The 20,299-nt window shown below is 39.7% G+C and overlaps 1 protein-coding gene across 2 annotated transcripts in view; it reads right to left on the bottom strand.

Annotated features, from left to right (window-relative positions):
- The window catches only part of ARL5B (ADP ribosylation factor like GTPase 5B), a 29,176-nt gene extending 12,188 nt beyond the window's left edge, over positions 1-16,988 (bottom strand). The window contains exons 1-3 of one of the 2 annotated variants that reach the window (XM_023256413.2): positions 16,923-16,988; positions 2,257-2,317; positions 545-692 (exon numbers count right to left, since the gene is read on the bottom strand). In XM_023256413.2, coding sequence (XP_023112181.1) covers positions 545-688 — 144 coding nt within the window. In that variant the 5' untranslated portion in view covers positions 689-692; positions 2,257-2,317; positions 16,923-16,988. Of the gene's footprint in view, positions 1-544; positions 693-2,256; positions 2,318-16,502; positions 16,849-16,922 lie in introns of those variants that run through there. The other variant, XM_006933289.5, reaches the window with a different exon arrangement.
- Positions 16,989-20,299: the final 3,311 nt, after the last annotated feature.

The raw sequence follows: 20,299 nt of genomic DNA, 5'->3' as shown, positions 1-20,299 counted from the left end.
ATAAACACAGAAATAGAAGCTAGTCCAGACTGTTTCCTGGGTTGGCTCGGAAGCAGTAAAGTAGCGAAATAAGTGACAGAGAAGTTGGGGGCGGGTGCTGCAAAACCATTTGTTTTTTTAACTAAACTATAATCTCACCAAAATTCTGAATGCTCAATTCGTGTTATTTGAAAATCTTGTATTCAATTACGCTTAAAATATTTTATTCCTCCCTAACCAGAGGAGATCTTGGGACAGCTGTGAGATCTTGGGACAGGTTATCTAACTGATCCCGGTCTCCACTTTCTCCAACAGCAGAGACCTGACGGGAGCACTGGGAGGACGAACTATCCGGATACAGTCCGCCCTGCAGCGGGCGTGCAACCAACAGTGGACATTAGTCTTTCTACTTGCCTTTCCTCTGGTATTTGAAAACCTCAAATTCCTTACCGAAAAGGATCTTATTGGAAAGCAACTGCCAACATGCCTCTGGGGACTGCCTATCTATTTTCTGGGTTGACTCTGTGGTCCTTGTTATTAACATTCAGAAATTGGCTCAGTATACCTCTGTGTTTGAGTAATACGTGTTCCAGGACGACCTCAGTGATTCTTGACCACCAATATCCCACATAAGAAAATGCGTGTTCTTCACAACTATTTCTTCAACATTGCTTCCTATGGTTGGAGATGTGTGAACCACTTCATTCATTAAGCTGTTGAAAGACACCATAACAAATCTTTTGTAAATCTTGAGAATCGGAGGGAAGTTTTATCCCACCAACGACAGCATCAAAACTAGCACCTGGGAGGACATTTAATGCAAACACCTAGACAAAGAACAAGCCTTGAAGGAAGACTTTTTTTTTTTCTTTTAATGGAATAAACTAAAGGCTTGATCTGGAGAGATGGAAACACTGTGGTGTGAGTTTGTATTCCTGTGGCCAAAATTCCAAACCACCATGTCCTTGTTATCGGAGCAGAACCAGGGCCCTTTCCCGAAAGAGCAAGTTTCTAGGTGACTGTGACATCAATGCTCGCAAAGTAGCAACCACTGAATAGCAGGCTGTGTATAATTCTGAAGCCTGTCCACGTGAGAAAATTGCGACTTGGGTCGGCCATAAAAATTAGTTCAGGCCTATTAACCTAAACCACAGCCTTAAAAAGATAAGGCCACAGGCAAATGAAAATTTTAATTAAAATTAACTGTAAATATATTTAGAATACTAAGGCTCATACCACATTTATCATAATTATGCATTAAGACACATTAATTCATTCATTCAACAAATATGTATTTGCCTATAATACGCTGCTACTGTGTTAAAAGAAGTCTTCAACTGTCTCTTGGGTCTTACATGTTTTTGAAGCTATGTGGAAAATTATTTCAATAACTGACAGGTTTCTGAAATGTTTACATTTGATGTTTAAAGGCACAGTCGCATTAAAATACATAATTGATGAATGTTTTAAAGTAAAACAAGTAGTCCTTCTACTGTAAAACAACAAGCCACAAATTAGCAGCTTTTTAGCAAAGGAGCTGAAAAACACATTAGGCACTGCTTAAGTGAAGTGTTTCCAGACAGCTGTCAGGTGACAGACTTAGGATGAGGTGGAAAGAGACAAGAGCCACACAATCGAGCACCGTATCTTACAACTACTTGTTAAAAGGCTTGGGACCTAGATCCATTTCCACTGTTTAACATGGATCATTTCATTAATCCTGAAAGGATGATGGGAGCTACTCTGATCTGACAAGTGGACTGACAGGCTGTTAAAACTTCCTTCAAGTATTAATGTATTTCTCTGGAAGCCTCCAGCCCTTCCTGGCTGCGAGTGACAAAAGCAGGACTTTCAGGGGTGATCTTCATTTCTTTTGATTTGACAAGTCTGCCTAAGTTGAAACAATTCAGAGCTATTAGTCAAGAGAGTAGCAATGAGCTTCCTAGAGATACTGGTCTCCTTGTGTGAACCGCAGTGTGGGAAGAATGAAGTGAAATGCACTTTATCACCTCACTGCAGCACTATGATGGATGCTTTATTTATTTTAGTTTAATATTAAGTCTTTCTTTCAAGGCCAGAAAAAGACGAGGGTTTGTGAAAGCTGTACCAAACATACAGCCCTTTTATTCACTTTTGAAACAAATTTTGTGCTCGGTAAAACACAAAACCATACGTTTAGGTTTTTGCGGGATATTACAATGGTATCTTATTAATTACACAAAATTGGTTCTGGTAACTTAAATAATGAAGACTGTTTAAATAAATAACTATACTTACAATTGGTAAAGAATGGTGGTTTTCCCTGCATTATCCAGTCCCACTATAATTACTTTGTGTTCTACAAAAAGAAAACAAACCAGAAACATTTAACACTACTACAATTACATGCTTGCAACAATGATTATTAGTTAGCTTTCTAATGAGGATCATTCACCGGATTCTTATTACTGGATTGTTAAAACACAGAGTAAACAGAGCTTCACGATGTCAAGGTTACCTACGTTAAGGGAGGCCATCTAGTATGATGTTCTCCACCTGGCTGTCTTATAAACGAATGTGAGATCTGGGTTTAGAGGGAAGTTCAAGAGAAGCGGTGTGGGGGGAATAACACAAATTCTGATCCTGACAAGGCACTACGACGTACAACCTAAGTTTAAAAAAATTGTTTTACACACCTGCTTGTCACCTCTGCTAATCAAATCAGCTTTTTAGCAAGTTGTTTTTACACCTGGAAGTTTTCCCACCTACATGCGGTTTCTTCCTTTCACGAAGAAATCCAATTTAAAACACAAAACTGAAAAGGTTTCCCTGTCACCAACAGGACACACGTATTCTCTCCATCAGTTTCTCATTCTTTCTGTCATCTTATTTCTTTTCCAAAGTTTATTTATTTTGAGAGAAAGAGACAGAGCGTGCACGTGCACACGCAAGAGGAGAGGGGCAGAGAGAGAATCCCAAGCAGGCTCCACACTGTGAGTGTGGCGCTGGGCATGGGACTTGAACCCATAGACCGTGAGATCACGACCCGAGCGGAAATCAAGGGCTGGACACTCAGCCCCTTCAACGACTGAGCCACCCAGGTGCCCCTCCTTCCATTAATTTAAAGATAAATTAGCAATTGCTTAGTTCTCAAGGCTTTTTCAATCTGGATTTTACAACTCTTCCGAGTAGATACTGTTTCTGCTCCTCACGCAACAAAAACCTCTTGGGTCTTCTCCCTCTGGCACCAGGCACAAAACAGACATTTGTTTCACTGATAGATTTTAAGGCCCATCTAATCATTCTGTTAAGGGGTACATACTCTGAAACCTCTTTTGAACGCAGAGAAGACACTTCCGAGTCATCTTTTCTAGATCTTACAGAACATATTAAAGATAACCTCTCTTCCCCAGGGCAGAAGGCTTAAAAAGCTACCAGGGAACCTTCGTAAGAAACACAACACAATCGATTTATTTCTAGCCAATGATTTGACATATTTCCTACCAGAACCCTGCTCCCCTTGTTAACCTGTGATAATATCAAAACTCGGATTATACATCTCATCAGACATCAGCTCATATTCCTACTCGAGAGTGTTTATACTGCATCAGTCAAAAAGAGAGGCCATTGTTCACAGACAAGTTCTTAGGTGACAAACTATGTATCTTTATGCATCTTTAACGACCTGAACACTGTCTGTACTGCCTGTAATACCACAGGACTAAGGACATGGTTCTCTCGAAGGGCTTTTTTCACTATGGCAGAAACTGCTTTGTAAAACGCAAAAAAGAACAGAACTTGTTCGCTTATTATAACTCACTATAATTCTCCTTATTTGACTCTCTTTGGTTCATATCCCCTAATTTCTAAAGGAGCCAATCTTTATTTTTCTCCCTTTACAGTCCAAGAACGAGAACCCTCTTTCAGTGGAGGAACAAGCATTCTAAATTTTGGGGACAGCTGGAAACCACCTGCCCAGAATCTGGAGACCAAAGGGTCCCTGCGGGAGTGAGAAGGAAGCCACTAGTCTGGAAGTAAGCTAAACTTGGGCGTGGACACTTCTGCTGGGAAAGGAAAACAGAAGGTAGTACCACGTGGTTCACTGTTGAGGCCACTAAAGTGAACCAACACCCGGGGCCATTTTCAAACAGCCCTGCCATCGCTTCACATTTTGTATGATAATGATCAGAGTATTGAAGGCCTGCGACAGCAAAAGTCATAAATAATGCATCATTTTTTTAAGTTTATTTAAATAAGAGAAAGATGGAGAGAGACAGCGAGCAGAGGGGCAGAGAGAGAGGGAGAGAGAGAATCCCAAGCACGAATTGTGAGATCATGACCTGAGGTGAAATCAAGAGTCCGATGCTTAATGACTGAGCCACCAGGCGCCCTGCCCTCATAATGCATCATTCTGAAAGACTGGTCCCAATTGGAACTAAGTCAGAGGTGGCGAACTCTGAAGGCGAAGAGAACATGAGTTTTATTACAGTTTCAACTGAGTGATTAACTTCAGGTCTTTTTCAGATTCCTTTTCCCCTCACTAATAGGGAATTCTAGCAATTAAGACAAAACAATTTCACCTCAGTCTTATAATAAAGGTATTACATCAATCCTTCAGTTAAACTGAGGCCTACCTACCTTCTGGTGCAACCTGAGTCTACGTGCTAACAAAACATCCTCAATGGAAAAAAGCTAAATATTTTTTTAAAGTATGAAATAACAAAAATAAACAATAAAAGCATGAAATAAGTGTATTATATTTTATTTTTGTTAATTTTTTTAATGTTTATTTTTGAGAGAGAGAGAGAGAGAGAGAGAGAGAGAGAGAGAGAGACAGCACGAGCGGGAGAAGGGCAAAGAGAGAGACAGACAGAATCTGAAGCAGGCTCCAGGCTCCCAGCTTGTCAGCTCAGAGGCTGATGAAGGGCTCAAAGCCACAAACCTGAGCCAAAGTTGGACACTTAACTGACTGAGCCCCCCAGGCACCCCAAGAATGTATTGTATTGTACTTTTTTAATGTTTATTTTTGAGAAACTGAGTGAAAGCAGGGGAGGGGCAGAGAGAGTGGGAGACAGAGGCTTGTTGGGGGCAGTACGCTGACTGCAGAGAGCCTGATGCGGGGCTCAAACCCACGAACCGCCAAGATATGACGTGAGCCTAAGTCAGACACTTAACCCACTGAGCCACCCAGGAGCCCCAACAGAGTGTATTTTAAATCTCTTCTTTGAAAAAGCACCTCTTGAACATCATCTGTACAGTAAGAGGGAAATCAAGTTCAACGGGCACTTACTAAAAAGCCAAGTACAAAATAAAAGCTGTTTGTACTCTGCGGCATAACTGTAATTCTTCCTCCCATCTTCAAAGGCCTCCATTGTACTTTGCTGCTACTTGAGTATGCCAATGACCAAGGGCCTGAGTTCACAAATGCTAGTTAGTCAAGCTTTTACCTATTCAAGAAGAACATGGACGGCACCTACCTTTACTGTCAGCAGGAAAGGAAATTCATATGCTGCTCTAAATGTTCACAAGTGGTGTCTAGATTAATAAAGTATAAATCATCTGATACCACTTGACGTTAAAGAAAGATGGCTTAAGGTACTTGTTCTGTACTGCTTTTCAGCTGCGCGTAACCAACAGCCAACATACAGACCTTGTTTTATGTACAGAAACAAAAATATCAGCTAAATTATGTAACTATTAGTGATTTCCTGCAGACATGGTAAAATAATTTCCTTCACCTATCACAGTTAACTAAAGCAGATACTAAAAAAAGATGCTTGTAAGTTTGTACTATGTCACCCAACAATTTTTGTTGTTTACCTATTAAAAAAAAAAAAAAACTTTCAAAATGTATCATTCTAGTTCAGTTCAGTCCCGGTGAAGTGGGGAAAGAATCTATCCTAACAGTCAGATTTTGAGTTGCTGCCAATCAGATGAACGTCAGACACTTAACATCACTTTTACTTGCGGAGCCAGGAGTGGGGATTTCTGATTCACCAGAATTGAAATGTCTCAAGTTGTGAGGAGAAAACCATACAACTGTATGCTTTTATAATTTCAACTGATCCTCAACGTGGATATGTAAACTGTATATTCTTTTAAGCCCAACTACTCTCCATGAAAATGAAGTATTTAGTTTAGACAGAGACATAATCAATTCTCATTTAACCTCAAACAGGGAAAACTATGAACATAGATAATACTACATTCTTTATTTAGAATGATTTTTGCAAATGTAATTAGAAGTTTACCCTCTTTATTGTTTTTCAGTAGTGTTATTAAAATCAGTATATTATCACAGAGAAGGAGCTGCCCCTGTTTGGGGCCAGAAATGTGTATGTTGGGGACAGAGTGGGTGCAACTTACACACTTTCTTGGACAGCCAAATAAGCCTGGGTTAAAACATCACCCTAAGTATCAGAGCTACAATGAATCCAAATGTTGAAATGTGCCTGCACACCATGAGACAGTTACCCTGACACCACATTTTACTAGAAATCTCTTCCAGGACACCAGGCTGCACCTCTTCCCAGAATAGAGGGCTGAGAGGAGAGCATTTCCAGTTCTACTTAGGAATCCATGCCTGTCCAGAGTCAACACAAAGCATGTTTATTTACACTAAATGAAGGTCCAATTGCACAGCTTTTGTTTAATTTTCATCAAGTGTTTGCACAAAAGTTTCTCTGCACTCTTGGCTATGGTATTTGGATCTCCTTAAAAGCTGGTGCATACTATTTTGTAAGCAGGGCATAAAGACATAAAGCCTACACAGAATGAGGTTTCAAAACAAAATTATTAAGAGTGCTTGCTTGTAGACAAACACAGGTAAAAGATGGCTAAAAAGAAAAATCATGGAAAAAGAAACTTCAAAAAAATAAGTGGAGGAAATATCAAAGAAATTCGTGTGATAAAATGATCGACTTGTATTTTTAAAATACAAGAAAGCCCAGGGGCGCCTGGGTGGCGCAGTCGGTTAAGCGTCCGACTTCAGCCAGGTCACGATCTCGCGGTCCGTGAGTTCGAGCCCCGCGTCAGGCTCTGGGCTGATGGCTCGGAGCCTGGAGCCTGTTTCCGATTCTGTGTCTCCCTCTCTCTCTGCCCCTCCCCCGTTCATGCTCTGTCTCTCTCTGTCCCAAAAATAAATAAAAAACGTTGAAAAAAAAAATTTTTTTTAAATACAAGAAAGCCTGAAAGATATCATGAAATAGGGATCGCTACCTTCTAGATATATACCTGCACCAACACTGTCACTTAACAAGAGCCTTATATGAACACAGAGTATGTAAACAACTTCGCAACTAAACAAGTAAAAATGCTCCATGACAAATCTGGTGATTCAGCAAATTCCGGGTATCGCATATACAGAAAATGAGTTTGAATGGTTGCAAGGGGTAGGTATTAAAAAGTCAGACGATAGGATGTCACCAACGGAGGCCTGAAGGCCTGCACAGCAATGATGAACACCCAAGGAAGTCTGCTCTTGGGAAGGAAAAAAAAAAAAAAAAAGGAAACGTCATATAAACTAACTCTGTCTTATATTATACTGGTTATAGAATCATAAAACACTATAGCTTGGAACAGACTGCAGAATTTGAGATTTATTCCTTCTCTCCCACCTCTTCACGTACAAATGTGCCACCTATAAGGCATTTCTGAGGAACCAAGGTCTCCAAAAACATATGTTAACTATTGACCTGGGCCATCTTGCTGATGTTCTAGATAAGAAATTAAGGTCCTATAGGGGCGCCTAGGTGGCTCAGTCACTTGAGCGACAGACTTTGCCTCAGGTCATGATCTCACAGTCTGTGAGTTGGAGCCTTGAGTTGGAGCCCCGCGTTGGACTCTGTGCTGACAACTCAGAGCCTGGGGCCTGCTTCGGATTCTGTGTCTCCCTCTCTCTCTCTCTGCCCCTTCCCCGCTCATGCTCTGTCTCAGAAATAAGTAAACATTAAAGAAAAAAAAGAAATTAAGGTCCTATGAGTTTAAGTAAGGTGTTCTAGTAAACACTGGTAAGAGTCAGCATTTGCTGCCCCACTCTTTGTGCTATAAAGCATTAATTCCCCTTCCAAATTCTTCAGTCTCTCCCACTCCCTCACAGTATCCATATTCCTGGATGCCTAAATTTCGTCAAGAGCAGCTACATAAACCTGATGAGGCAACAATTCAACATTTCTTGAGTTCATTTTATGCGTGACTGTAACATTTAAGACTAACAAGGCAAGCTCTCTACCCTCAAAAATCTTAAAGGCAGATATGTAGATAAGCACTTACACCATCATTAGTACAAAGCAACAGATACCGAAGAAGCCTACGGTAATATTCCCAAGGATAAGTGAGATCTAGAATCCAACTCTCAGCCGAGGAAATAAATGTCAACAGCGAAAAGGAATATTACAGAGTGTCGGTATGACTGTTTTCTGGGCATTGTGGAAGTTAATCCTCACCATCATTCCATAAGAAAGTGGTGGTATTCCTTTTACTGATGAGAAAACTGAGCCTTAGGCTAAATAACATGCTGGGAAGTTTGGCTAATGGTCTCCCAGTGTGATGCCTCCCCATCTTTGTGACAAAATTGAGTCTTATAGAATAATTAATAAGAACAGCTTACTGTATAGAAGAAAAACACTCTTCTGGTAGATAAGGGGATTAAATACCGATAAAAAGGAAAGACATCAAAGAGTCTAATAGGTAGAACACTCTACCATCACAGACCACAGTGAAGGGCCTAAGCTCAAAGATTCCAACTTGCTACATGAAGGCAACAGAAGAAAGGCTTCGACAAGGAAATACTGAAGTTGATTTTAACTTCTACAGTTTTCTAGAGAATTCAAATGTTGCCCAGGGGAAGGTTAAACTCTGGAAGGCAAATTTTTTTTAATGGTTTTATTTTATTTTTAAGAGACAGTGAGTGAGTGGGGGAGGGGCAGAGAGAGAGGAGGACAGAGGATCCCAATCAGGCTTCACGCTGGCAGCAGAGAGCCCGATGCAGGGCTCGAATTCATAAACCCAGTGGTGAGATCAGGACCTGAGCTAAAGTCAGATGTTTAACCGACTGAGGCACCCAGGTGCCCGGGAAGGCAAATGTTAAGGGGCAGAGACAATGCACGGTTTTCGAACTTGTGGGACCATGACCACAGTTAAATACATTTTGCCTGATGACCCAGGATGCACACAACTGAAACAAAAGTTTCAGAAAATGGTACCTTTACTGAGATACACTGTGATAGTTTCTATTGTAGAATATCATTCCTTTATTTACTTATTTTCTCGTTTTTTAAGTAGGCTCCATGCCCAGTGTGGGGCTTGATGCTCTAACCGACTCAGCCCACTAGATGCCCCTGTTCATTTCTTTTTTAAATGCTGATCCTCACTAAATGGACTCTGTAACTTAGTAACGGGTTATGTTGGGCAATTTGGGGAAACAACTGTATTTGAGAAATACAAGTGAACTGGGTAAGTATAAAAATATTCAAACATTTACAAATTCAAGAAGCTCAGCAAAATGCAAACAGGGTAAATACAAAGAAAAGCAAAGCAACGTATGTCATGGTCAATCTGCTAAAAACCAAAGATAAAGGAAGAATCCTGAAGGTGGCAAGAGAAGATGACAGGCTACATAAGGGAAGTTAATATATGAATGTTGGCTGTCACAGGAAAAAAAATGGAGGCCTGAAGACAATGGAATGACAACTTTGAAGCACTAAAGGGAGAAAAAAAATAGTGACCTAAGATGCTATATTCAGTAACAATATACTTCAAGAATGAAGGCAAAATAGAGACACTTTCAGATAAAAGAAAACTAAGAATTCATCACCAGCACAGCTACACAACAAAAATGTTGAAATTCTTGAATTTGGAGGGAAATTACACTAGACAGAAATTCAAAACATCAAAAATAGCAATGTAAGTAAATATAAGAGGAAATTTTACCCTTTCTTAAAATATTGAGGAATATGTGACTGTTTATAGCAAAAATTAAAACACTGTACTGTATAATTTATAACTAATGTAGATACCACACATATAGCATCTAACCCGTATGGTTATATAGGACTAGGGGAAGAGAGAGTATAACCATACCATTTCTTACACCTTACAAGTGTTACATTACTAAGTAGATTGAGAAAAGGTAACAATGCCTTTGCATGCACCAAAGAGATCATTTGGATAGACTATAAAAAAGCCTCAATAAGACTGACAAAAGATGGAAATCTTACAGAGGATATTTCTGACAACAATGGAATTAAGTTAGGAACCAATGAGCTATTTAGAAAAATAAATATTTGAAAACTAAACACTTATAAATAATCCATAAGTCAAAGAAGAAATCACAAACAAAATAATTAAAACCTTTCAAACTGAATGACATACAGCATATTAAAATTTGTGGCATGAAGCTAACACACTTCTTAGGAAGTTCTTATGGCTTTAAAACGTTATATATATGGGGAGCCTGGGTGGCTCAGTGGGCTAAACATCTGAGTCTTGATCTTGGCTCAGGTCATGATCTCACAGTTCATGAGTTCGCCACCCTAGTTGGGCTCTGCACTGACCCATGGAGCCTGCTGGAGAATCTCTCTGCCCCTCTCTCTGCCCCCTTCCCATTTGCGCTTTCCCTCTCTCTCTCAAAGTACGTAAATAAACTTTAAAAAATTGTTACATGTGAATGGAAAAAGGGACAAGAACAATGACACACACCGTCTTCATAAGGGTGGGGGAATTAAAGTAAACCCAAAGTAAGTAGATGAAAGGAAGTAAGAAGCAGGAATTAGTAACATAAAAACCAGAAAACAACAGTGAAAATTAAAATCTTTGAAAAGATTAACAAACACGTCAGAGGACTGACACTATCAGACTTCAAAATTTACAGAGAAGTAGGACAATAATCAAGATGGTGTAGTATGGCTTTGGGATGGGTATACAGATCAATGGAAGAGGGATGTCCAGAGAGAAGACTCCCAGTCTTTTGACAAAGGCTCTAAAGCAATCCATTGGGAAAGGAAAGTCTTCAAGTAAATTATGCTAGAACAAGCAGATAGCCATGTAAAAAAGAATAAAATAAAATAATGAATTCCAACCCCCATACTTGCGTCATAACTGCAAAATAACTTGAGATGGCTCACAGCCCTAAGCATAAAAGCCAAAGCTTGTAGGTGAAAGGAACAGTACACAGAAAGCAACGACAATTAAAAAAAAAAAAAGTTGAAAAAAAAATCAGGTTTCACCAAAATTAAAAATTTCCACTTAGCAAAAACTCCCCATTAAGAAAATGAATAAGTAAGCCAAAGACTGGGATAAAATATTCAGAAAACATATCTAACAAAGGTCTCAATTCCAGATGATATAAATAATTACATATAATTTTTTTAAAGAAAAAAAATTTAATGGGAAAGGATTTGAACGTTCTGCAAAAGAAATCCAAATGTTCAGTCAGCACATGAAAAAAGCACATTAATACCCAAAAGTCATCAGAGAAATGCAAATTAAAACCAAAATGAGATATCACTATTCATCTAACAAAATAACTAAAATTAAAAAGACTGGTGACATCAAATGTTGGTGAGGATGTTAAAAGAAGTCTCAAACACTGCTGGTGAGAGTATAAAAATGGTTTAACACTCTGGAAAACAATCTAATAGTTTCTTATAAAACTAATCACATATCTACTCTATGGCTTAAAAATTGCACTTCTAGGGGTGCCTGGATGGCTCAGTCAGTTAAGCATCTAACTCTGAATTTCGGCTCCGGTCATGATCTCAGGGTTCATGGGTTTGAGCCCCACATAGGGCTTGGTGCTGATAACTGCTGAGCTTGCTTGGGATTCTCTCTCTCTGCCCCTCCCCTGCTCATGCTTTCTCTCTCTCTCTCAAAACAAATAAACTTTAGGGGCGTCTGGGTGGGTCAGTCTGACTTCGGCTCAGGTCATGATCTCGCGGTTTGTGAGTTCTTCGAGGCCCGCGCTGACAGCTTGGAGCCTGAAGCCTGTTTCGGATTCTGTGTCTCCCTCCCTCTCTGCCCCTCCTCCACTCATGCTCTGTCTCTGTCTCTCTCAAAACTAAAAGCACATTAAAATTTTTTTGAATAAATTTATACATATACTTAAAACAAATAAAATTGCACTTCTATACATTTACCTAAAAGAAATGAAAACATGTCTACAAAAAGTCATCAGACTATTCACATATTACAACTAGTCATGATGCAAATGAATAAACAAACTGTGGTCTATGTACGTGATGAAATGATAACAGATCTAAGGGAAAAGCCTCCAGTGGGAAAGGCTAATGCAAACAGAAGCAGAAACAGAAAATTAGGGAGAAGAAAACTTCAGAGAAACTTGGAAGACACAGTATTATGCAACAATTCCATAAAAGCGATTAGAGTTAACATTTAGCAAATAAAAGGTTTTTATAAATTAAAAATATGATAGCAGAACCAAAATACACAATAGGAAGACTGGAAGACAAAGGAAATATCCCAGAAAACAGAACTGGGAGAAAAAAAAAAAAAGAAAAGACAGTAAAATGGAAAAGAATACTTGATAATCAAGTAGCACGATATGATCGGTAATATTTCCAAAAGAGTAGAGGAAGAAATCCTAAGAGAAATAAAAAAAAAAAAATTCTTAGACCTGAAAACGTCCAACTTTATGTTGGAAAGGTCCAGAGGGCCTAGCACAGTGAACCAAAAAAGACATATAACAAGGCATGTGCATTTCAAATTTAAAAATACCAGGAACGGGCCTCCTGGGGGGGCTCAGTCGGTTAAGCGCACATTGGACTCTTGATTTAGGCTCAGGTCATAATCTAACAGTTCATGGATTTGAGCCCTGCATCCGCCTCCATGCTCACAGCATGGAGCCTGCTTGGGATTCTCTCTCCCCCTCTCTCGCTCTCAAAGTAAGTAAATAAACTTTAAAAAATAGAATAAAAAATAAAAATGCCAGGGAAGATCAGAAAAGTCCAAGAGTCCACTAGAAAGAGAAAGAGAAAACAGATCAGAGGAGGAACGATACTGGTCTCCTCAACAACACTAGAAGCTAGAGGACAATGACAATATCTTCAAATACCTTCTGAAAGAAAGGTTTTCCGACTCAGAATTTTATATTCAGCCCAATTATAAATCAAAAGTGAGGACAAATACATTTTCAGGACAGACTTACTACATTTTCATGCATTTGGAATGGCAAAATAAAAAAAAAAAAGTGACTGCTTTGGACACCTTCGCAGGACATTTCTGTAGGATGTGCTTCATATATAAGAGGAACGCAAGAAAGACATAAGTCCTAATAAAACAGAAAAGCAAAGGAAATTCCTGGAATGACTGTAAAGACGAATCCAGCACAGCTGTGTAGCAGGCAGAGGGAAGCAAGAGCAGTTTGGAGCAGGAGGGAATACTGAGGGAGCTGCGAGGAAGGCTAAATCATGTGACTGAGTGTATTATGGGGAAACTTGTATGGGGAGTTTGGGGATGGAATGAAAGGACTTAGTCAAACATACAAAGTAAACTAAAGCAATGGGATGTTGTAATTATTTACTCTAGGGGGAAAAAGTTATAGGAAAAAGGGAAACCTACACCGTGGCTCAGGAGCGACTAAATTTTGCAATCACTAAAAATGAAAAGACAGTGCGTATCAAACCAAAACACTGTATTGGGATGATAAGGGAAAAGGGCCTTAAGAGCTCTTCTACCGTAAGACAAATGCTTAGTACACCTGGAACTAATAAAATCTATGTCCATTACATCTCAAAGGACAAATGATAATGCTTCAAGTTTCCACATAGGCATACTATTCAAAAATATGGAAGTGTGTACCGAAACAGATATACACACAAGACTGTAAGAAAATCCGATTTGAAATTACTTCCCTCATTGATAACTGCATCCCAGTAATGTATTCTAGCACAAATTGCCGAACCTGTGTACTTTGTCACAGTTTCATTTAGTCAAACACGCTTTAGCGTACTTATTCCCAGAAAGATATCAAATTTAAGAGAAGATGCTTTGTGTTGTAAAATGCTACAGGAAAAAAAGATGGGAGGCAAATACTGGAAAAAAAAAAAAAAAAAGACAGGGAAAAGGAGTCCTTAAAGTAAGATATGTAGTTCTCAACCCTGGCTGCAAATATGAATCACCTAGGCATTGATGCCCAGGATACTCTGCCGCATTCTGATCCAACTGGTCTAAGGTACAGCCTTGGGCTTATTTATTCTAACACGCAACCAAGATTGAGTCATTTGAGTATCTCTGGATTAGTTGTATGACAGTGGTGAAAATGGAAAATGCTGAGACTGTCAGTGTTGTTGATACAGAAAGTAAAAAATACAGGACTAAAGCAGCAGTCTGTTCACATTATTCCCCTGCTTAAAAAATAACATAAAACGAGCAAACACTTCAACGGCTCTCATGGCTTGCTCTGTACATACAGTTTAATGTCTTAGTTGGTCCACACACAAGGCCCTCTGTGATCTGGCTCCAGGGGCTACCTCTCCAGCCTCATCTCTAACTCCCCACAGGCAAACTAAGATACTGCCAAACTAAACTATTTTCAGCTTCCTTCAATGTACCAAAGTATTTGATTCCTCTCCCATTTGCATATTATTAGTCCTTCAGCCTAGAATAATACGCCCCTTCTACTCAGTCTACTTAGCATGCCCTATAACTCCTATTTACATTAAAGTACAAGTATACCTTTTCCGTAGTCTTCCAGGAACCACTTGAGACAAATTAATCACTTACTTCTTGGCAATCATCACCACACTTTTATACATTGTTAAACCATTTACGCACTGCATTTTCCCCCATAGGTCTCACTGACTGATCTTTGAGCACTTTGGGAACAAGTTAACTGTGTTACTGTTTCTGTTTTTCGTCTCCCTATCTGCTATGCCTAACTGAAGACTGGCTTATGGCCCATGACTAAATGTCAGTTGCATGAGTGAGTGAGTATAAAATGACAGGAGGACCACTAGCTCTAAATTTGCAACAGGAAAGTTAAAGGAAAAGAAAAATTCTAAGTAGTAAATGGGGATTGCGGAGGCCTGACAAATTCTGTGACTTGAAGCAGCCTATGAATGCTTTTCCTCATCTCCTAAATCTTTCCCCTACACCCTCCATTCCCCACTAGTCTGATTAAGGAAGGTCTGATAAGTAAATGATTAATTAAACAATAATAATAAAACAGTGGAGAAGAGGAATAGGATGGGTTATACAAGGAGAAACAAAGACTTTGGTACTGTTTTGTTTCTTAAACTATGCGAAAAGATAGGCAGGCGATAACTGTGTTGACCTTTATAGTCTTTAGCATGTCTTAAAATGCTGCTTTACATATAGTAGTGAACTCAAGTAACAAGGACTGGAAAATACAAACTGCTGAAAAAAAAAATAACATGTTAAATGTACAGATGATATCGTTAAAGAATTAAATTCTGAGCACTCTGAAATTACCTGAAATGTGGTATCTGTGGTAACTGCAAACATACACGTAATTGCGTGTGTGTGTGTGTATGTGTGTGTGTATACATTTACTTATAATCTTGGAAAAGACTAGTGTTCTCAGCTATGGAACAAGTGAACTAAAGCCATTTCATTCTCTTCACTTCTCAAATCCAGGAAAAAACCCCCACGTGAGCAGTAACAGTTGGTATCATTATAAAACACCGGTTTTTATTATGTCTGGGTATTAAACAGAAAACGAAACTGAATTTAAAAAGCAGTTTCAATTGCTAAGAAAAGCATTCTGTTCAAAGAATGGCTAAGACTTTACCTATTATCAGCACCACCCGCCCCCCCACACACACACTTTTTTTTTTTTTTTTTTTTGGTCTGGGTGTTTTCTCTCTTCAGAAGACATCACATCTCATTCTTTCTGACTCAGAACAGGTTTTACAACTTCTTGGCCCTTTGGACTTCCAACTTCCACATGTCTCATAACCTGTCCCAGACTAATTAGGGACACGCAACCTCCTATACAGAACCAAAAGCATTTAGTTCTCTAATACCTAAGAAAGGAAAAAAGGGTTTGGGATGCAGATTTCCGGAAACCCGTGTATCTCACGAGACAACTCATTCCCGAGTCTGATGGAGCAGGCGAAATCAGAACGTGAAGGCACACTGGCTTAAAGAACTGGGCGGTAAACAAAGTAGCACCAGTAATAATAATTAAAAGAAAAAAAAAAGTTGATGGGTTTCTGGGCGCACACTCATGGGGCAAGACACGGGATGCTTAACTAGAGATAGAACAGGCCTGCAAAATGCCTCCAGGTATCACTAGGTGCTTTTCGCTTTGCTTTGCTAAAATCCAAAATTTCTTAGTTTGGACTCTGGGATCCCAAATGCCTCCTCTTTTCACTCCTCACTTCTCCCACAAACCCTGTCCCTCCTGCACCTTCTCCCAGCCTAAAATACCGACTTTCTACCCGCCCCCTCGAGAAAAGCACTTCTCTGCGCCTCTGTCCACCGACAGCCCAGCCTCCGGCTGTCCCCTACGGCGGCCAGACTCTCCTCCTAGCAGTCAAGCCGTTGCGCAGCTCCATCCTTCTCACCTTGGTTACAGAAGAGGCTCCACAGTTTAGCGAAGATCAGCCCCATCATGAGCACCTGGGCGGGCCGCGGGGTCCCTCAGCAGCAGGTGCCGCTGCGCCGGGCCCCCCACCACGGCGCTGGCTGTAGGGAACCGAGGAGAAGCCTACTGAGACCGCGCGGCGACGGCACTGGCTGGCCAAGAAGCCTCGATCGGCCGCTCAGCTACCGGTCAGAAGGCACCGCGCCGAGTCCCTACCGGATAGTCCTTTGTTTCGAGCCAACTGAGCCCAACGCCGACCCGTAGTACCCTGGGTCTGAACCCACCTACCCACCAGAGCCTCTACCAGCCCCAAGCCCCGCCTCCGCTCCGCCTCCCCTCCCGATTCCCCACCACCCATCGCCGGAAGGACGCGGACTGACGTCGGCGCGCTTGCGTTTACCCACGCTTTCGACGTGGCGTTTCCTTCGGTTTCACTTCCGGGGGGCGGGCTTCAAACTGCCCGCGGAGTGGGAGGTTAGGGGTCGTGGGAGTCGGGAGTTTCCCTGGGTGAGCTCTTAAACTCGGCGCGTGTTGTAAGCTTTTGTCACGTTCCAGTTCTTGAGTCTCTGCTGTTGGGCAAGTGCGCCCTCCCCCGTCTAAATCAAGGGGCAGCTGCAGCTCCTCTAACCGAAAAGCTGCCGTTTGTTGCCCTTTACTGCACGGAAATGAGGAGTGTTTCTCTCGCAACTGTCATCGTGGGCAGGCAGGCGAGCTTGGTGTTCTAACGTGATTCTTAATTCGAAATAGAATTGCTTGGGAGACGATCCATGGACTGCCGGTAGCCACAAAGTTCGGTTGTGTGATTAACTTAAAGCCGCCTAGTTGCCACGCATTCGGAATTTTCATGGAGCCCAAATCAAAAAAACAAAACAAAACTTTTCTGAAGCATTAACTGAAAATAACTTCCTTTGATTGAAATGGAATCCCAGTAATCTCTCCCGTTCAACAAAATAGAGGAAAAAGCTCCAAGTGCTGTCCTAGATCAAGGAAACTGAAATTTCAAGGAAAAGGTTGAACTAGGGAATTTAAAAAATATGTATATTATGAACTTAATACTTGGAAGAACTGTCTGCAGCTGGAGTTGAATTCAATTTATTTCTTGGCTAACCTTTTAAGTCAGAAAGCCAATTCTCTACTTAAGCGTTTCAATTCCACTTTGTAATCATTTTTTTTAGTATTGTTGACACGACGTTACATTGGCGTCAAGTGTACAACATGGTGATTCAACATCTCTGTCTTATATGCTCACACAAGTAACTACAATCTGTCACTGCATTGTACACTATTACACAATTCCACCTTCTTTGCCTTGTTAAGTTCCAACAAATTTAAAAGCTGCATAACCTGGCATGAAACCTAATGCCCCTGAAATCAGTAAAGGAGAGAACTTAATTGAACTGGACTTCCATCAGGTGGTAGATTTTAACCCAGGCAACAAGGCCTTTTAACAGGCCAAACCTTCCTTAGCTGTAGAAAGAGAAATGAAATGTATGACTTGTGAAATCCTCCTAGGGTTATGATTCAAAGATTCTTGGGGGCGCCTGGGTGGCTCAGTGGGTTAAGCGGCCGACTTAGGTTCAGGTCATGATCTCGCGGTCCGTGAGTTCAAGCCCCGCGTGGGGCTCTGTGCTGACAGCTCAGAGCCTGGAGCCTGTTTCGGATTCTGTGTCTCCCTCTCTCTCTCTGACCTTCCCCCGTTCATGCTCTGTCTCTCTCTGTCTCAAAAATGAATAAACGTTAAAAAAAAATTTAAAAACAAAAAACAACAAAAAAAAGATTCTTGAAGACTTTTATATGGGATAATGTACTCCAACTTTCTCATATTAAAGACAAGTTATAACGTCCCATGTAGAGGAAAAGGTATGTACTGAGCCTATGTAAATTAGTTTATCTGTCAGGATCATGAATTGGCTCCAATATAAATGATTTTGTGTTTGTGTAAACAGACTTAAAGGGATATTTCTAATCATAGTTTCATTATTAATAAAAAAAACCTTTAGATACTGTAACTTAGCCTCTCAAATTGTTACACATATATATATAAACTACATTCCACTATTTTCTGGCTTTTGGATCTCCAATAAACAGTTTCTAAAATAAAGCAGTTTTTTGCAGAGCTTCGAAGGAAAAAAATTACTTATTTCTTAAATATTTTTATGATGGTGTAATGATACTTTAGAAAGTAAATTTGAAGTATTTTTTCACTTTTAATTCAGTGGTGGAATGAATATATTTGAGCAAGGCTGTTGATATTTCTATTGGTGCTATTCTTTCAAAATGTTTGAAACTTTTTTAGAGTAATATCTACACCCAATGTGGGGCTCGAACTCACAACCCCCAAATCAAGAGCAGCCTGCTCAGTCAACTGAGCCAGCCAGGTGCTCCAAAATGTCTGAAACTTTTATGTTAAAGAACTGTTCTAATTTTTATCATCTTTTCTACAATTTACCTGACAACAGGACTGCTGAAATATTTTTAAAATATTTTTTCACATTAGAAAGTGTTATTTGCTGATTTAGGAATTTGAAATTTTTATTAACTGTAAGAAAAGAAAACCACTCACAACTGAAAAGCGAATATAATTGATTAACAAAAATAGAGTTCCGCATTATCTAAACAGAACTCATGCTGGCATACCAGTATTATCTTTTACAAAAGATACAATTTAGTTCATATTGTATATTTGTATTATATATATTATAGTGGGAATACTTGTCAATAATTTAATCAAACTAAAGAGTTTTGAATAATACACTTTTTAAATATATTTTGAATACACTTTTTTTTTTCAACGTTTATTTATTTTTGGAACAGAGAGAGACAGAGCATGAACGGGGGAGGGACAGAGAGAGAGGGAGACACAGAATCGGAAACAGGCTCCAGGCTCTGAGCCATCAGCCCAGAGCCCGACGCGGGGCTCGAACTCCCGGACCGCGAGATCGTGACCTGGCTGAAGTCGGACGCTTAACCGACTGCGCCACCCAGGCGCCCCTGAACACACTTTTTAAACTTAAAAAACACCTTTGCTAATTTTTTTCTGAAAACATTCCTTTAAAAACTTTTAAAAACTAATTTCAGTGTAGCCTTAATCCAAAGAAGGTATCACTGTTCTATGAAATGTTACTATTTGAATATATTTTGAATTCATGAAAGAAAAAAAAATCATGAAAAAGGAACGTGATAATACTGTCATTAGGATTATAACTTACTTTCTGAAGTGTTAGTTGGAAATAACTTCCTTTAATTAAAACCCAATGCCAGTAATATTTCTCTCCAGTTCACTAAATTTTAAGAAAAAGATAAAAGTACTGTACATAAAGCAAAACAAATTAAAATTTCAGGAAAAAATGAAACATTGAACAACTAGGGAATTAAAAACAACAACCTGTAACTACTGTTCCTCACAAGGAACTAATTATCCAAATTTAGATAGTACTTAGAAGAGTTGGCTACAGCAGGAACTGAATTCAATTTATTACTGTTAACTAAGATAAACTGCATGCATGGCTTGAACGAAGAGTTCAGGACAGCATGTTCTGCCAACTAGGAATGAAACTTTTCAAAAACAAACAACTCTCCTACACTATTAAGATTATGTCCACTTTGACTTTAGCCTCCAGATGAGTTGATAGATTTCCTGCCTTTCTAGACTTTTTTTCCTAATCCCCTCATACCTTCTTCATGAAATTGAATATTTTGGAATATGTTTGGTTTTTGGTAAGGTTAAGCTTTGGAGCACTACAAACTAAGATTTAAGATTATAAGATTGTACCTAAG

This window comes from Felis catus, chromosome B4 (assembly GCF_018350175.1).
Source record: "Felis catus isolate Fca126 chromosome B4, F.catus_Fca126_mat1.0, whole genome shotgun sequence".
In the NCBI taxonomy this organism is placed as follows: Eukaryota; Metazoa; Chordata; class Mammalia; order Carnivora; family Felidae; genus Felis; species Felis catus.
This window is presented reverse-complemented; position numbering and strand designations above follow the sequence as displayed.